At 46.8% G+C, this 2,648-nt stretch overlaps 1 protein-coding gene across 1 annotated transcript in view; it reads left to right on the forward strand.

Annotated features, from left to right (window-relative positions):
• Window positions 1–2,212: 2,212 nt before the first annotated feature.
• FAM45A (family with sequence similarity 45 member A) overlaps window positions 2,213–2,648 on the forward strand; it is a 10,296-nt gene continuing 9,860 nt past the window's right edge. Inside the window, exon 1 of the mRNA XM_026851530.1 lies at window positions 2,213–2,236. Within this exon, the coding sequence (XP_026707331.1) occupies window positions 2,213–2,236 (24 nt within the window). The remainder of the gene's footprint in view (window positions 2,237–2,648) is intronic.

A 2,648-nucleotide genomic window follows, 5' to 3' on the forward strand; every position in this document is an offset into this window, starting at 1 on the left:
GCCAGGAGGAGGCGGCGGCGGCGGCGGCTCCGGAGCGCGGCCTTACCGGGGCAGGGCCTGGCCAGCTGGGAGGTCCCGGCGGGGTGTGTCTGCCGCAGGTCGTTCCCGTTGTTAGTGCCCAAGTGACATCCCGCGCTGTGCCGGGCATCCCGGCGGAGGCTCGGGCACGGCGGCGTTACAGGGCAGGAACCCGGTTAGGTTTGCCACAGAGGCAGGGCCGCTCGCAGCGGGCTGTCCGGGGGCCGCCAGCCCCGTGTAGCCGTCAGCGCGGGGCAGGCCCTGGCTCGATCTCACCCTCGGGTGGTGGCAGCCCTCCCAGTCAAGGGAGCCAGCTTGTGGAGTTCCACAAAGCCGTTTGGCTAACTTAGCCTTAAGGCTTTGAATTAATTAAATATAATGCAGAATAATGTTTTCGCAAAGCAGGCATCATGTATGCTGAGCCTTTGCTCTTGACAACTCGTTCAGCTGGTTCAGAAAGTGTACTTGGGTGCACTTTCAGAAAGGTCCTGTGGGTGTATGTAGTCATCAGCTGCAGATTTTGTTCTTAATCTGAAAAATGTGAGAAACTGTATCAGAGGGACACAACTGTTGTCTTAAGTCTTAAGCGTAATATTCATATGAGTGTACCCTGTGATAACTTCAAGTGCCAGCATGTGTTTTTCAAAACCACTGATGTGAAAATTTCTGTTGGCACATGGAGAGTCAGGGGAAGCTGTACAAAGATGCATGAATTAGACACAAAAGTCTCGTAACAACAGCAACAAAAGCAGTGGAACAGTAGCAAGGGAATGTGTGACTAAAGGGATATTTTGGATGAGTAAACACCAGAATAGTGTGTCTCCATGTAAGTGCTAAACACTGCTTTTCAGCCTTGGAGCAGAAATGCACCCCTCTGCAGCTGGATCATGGATGACATGGTGACTAGCTGTGAACCTCTGCAGATCTGGCTGTCTCACACTGATTTCTTAAGTATATCTAAGTATGATTTTTCAAAAAATATGTAGGTAGATGGAGAGGATGTCTGTTTATGATGACTAAAGACAGCCAGCCTGTTCTTGTCTTTTGAATTTCTGTTTTGATACATTTCTGTCTGTATACTTGTTGCTTGGTTTCTTTTTGCATACTGTTTATATTAACCATCTTGCATGGCCACTAGTAAGGTTTGTTACCATTATTAAAACACATTCAAAAAAATTAATGTTGGCTTGTAATCCCAGTTTCCGTCTAAACAAAAAAATAGTTAAGACTAAGAAGACACAGTCACTGTATGGAAGCTTCAAGCACCATCAGCGTATCTATATAACACTGATGCATTTTCACAATATTGCATGAGCCTTCATTCCAGAATGAATAAAAAAGCCCGGGGGGGGAGTGCAACTTTGCCTTTCAGGCTCTCTTCACTGGGAGTTTCTCCATGTCCTTGTGTCCTCGGTACTTCTGTGAGATCTAGTGATAGGTATCGTACACAGTGTTCTCCATCAGGACACACTATTGATTTCTGTGATGGTATTTTAGTCCGGTCTGCATTCTGAACTCTCTGGCAGCCTAGTTGTTCCTGTTTCAAACCACAGTGATACATTCAGTAGACTCTTCATTAAGCTATTCATAGTGCTGAACAAGTCTTTTTCTTGTCTTCATAAAATTAATTTAGAAGTCTGTCAGATGAGAACCAGAGATACCGCCTAAGTCTGGGTGGCAGCTCCCCAGCATCTGTGGGCTGCCTGCACTGTGTCGCCAGAGCCAGTGCCTACCCTAAGGGCTGGCAGCCTTCTTTGGGGGGCACCTGCTCTGACAGGGGACCACGGCTGTGTTGCCCGATATTTATTGCTGTTTCATGGCAGCATTTGCTACCTGGGAGCCCGCTCCACTTTTTTAAAATCTCTCTGAAGTTCCTGAAAGCCCTCCAGACTTGAATCAATTTTATGTCAGGAGCAGCTCTTACACTCTGACTCCTCATGCTTCTTTCTACATGGTAGTTAAGTATACGAAATGCCTTAACTTTAAGCCTTTATGAAAATCATATGATAGGCTGCCCTGTAGTGTGTTGCCTAGCCAGGCGTGATCTTTGACAGGCCTGGCCTCTCTCCCAGGACTGCACATTTTCTTCCGCGGCTTCCGATGCTGATGTAGTTATCCAGGGTATTTCAGAGTTTTTTTTCTTCCAAATCTGTTTCTTCTTCCTAATTAATGCCATCAGCAGAGTTTGTGCACTATGGCTTCTGTATGTGGTATTCAGGTACCATTGTTCACCCAAACTTGAAAACTAGACCTTAATTCTCAGGTAAACTTGATGCATGCAGTTAGTCAGGAACTGCTGTTACACTTTATGAATATTTCTCACCTTACGCAGGCCGTGTTTCAGGCACAAACCAGCCCAGCAGCAGCACTGGGGCAGCCTGGATTTTGGGCTTAATTCCGTAGAGTTTGGCTGTGACTTTGGGAGGCGGTTGCCATCTCCTTCTGTGTAACGCTTCATGTAAATTGTCTCCTGCGGCTTACAAAGCGAAATAATAAAGGTGAGGAAAACGGTATTTTTTCAAAAGGTGTTGGGGTTTTTGATTATTTATTTTTTTTTCTCCAGTTACTGCTGGAAAACAGGCGGGCGGGTACCACAGAGTGTGAGGGAGGTGCCGCAGCGCCTGTCTCTT

Source organism: Athene cunicularia, assembly GCF_003259725.1.
Source record: "Athene cunicularia isolate RWA chromosome 6 unlocalized genomic scaffold, athCun1 chr6_part1, whole genome shotgun sequence".
NCBI lineage: Eukaryota > Metazoa > Chordata > Aves > Strigiformes > Strigidae > Athene > Athene cunicularia.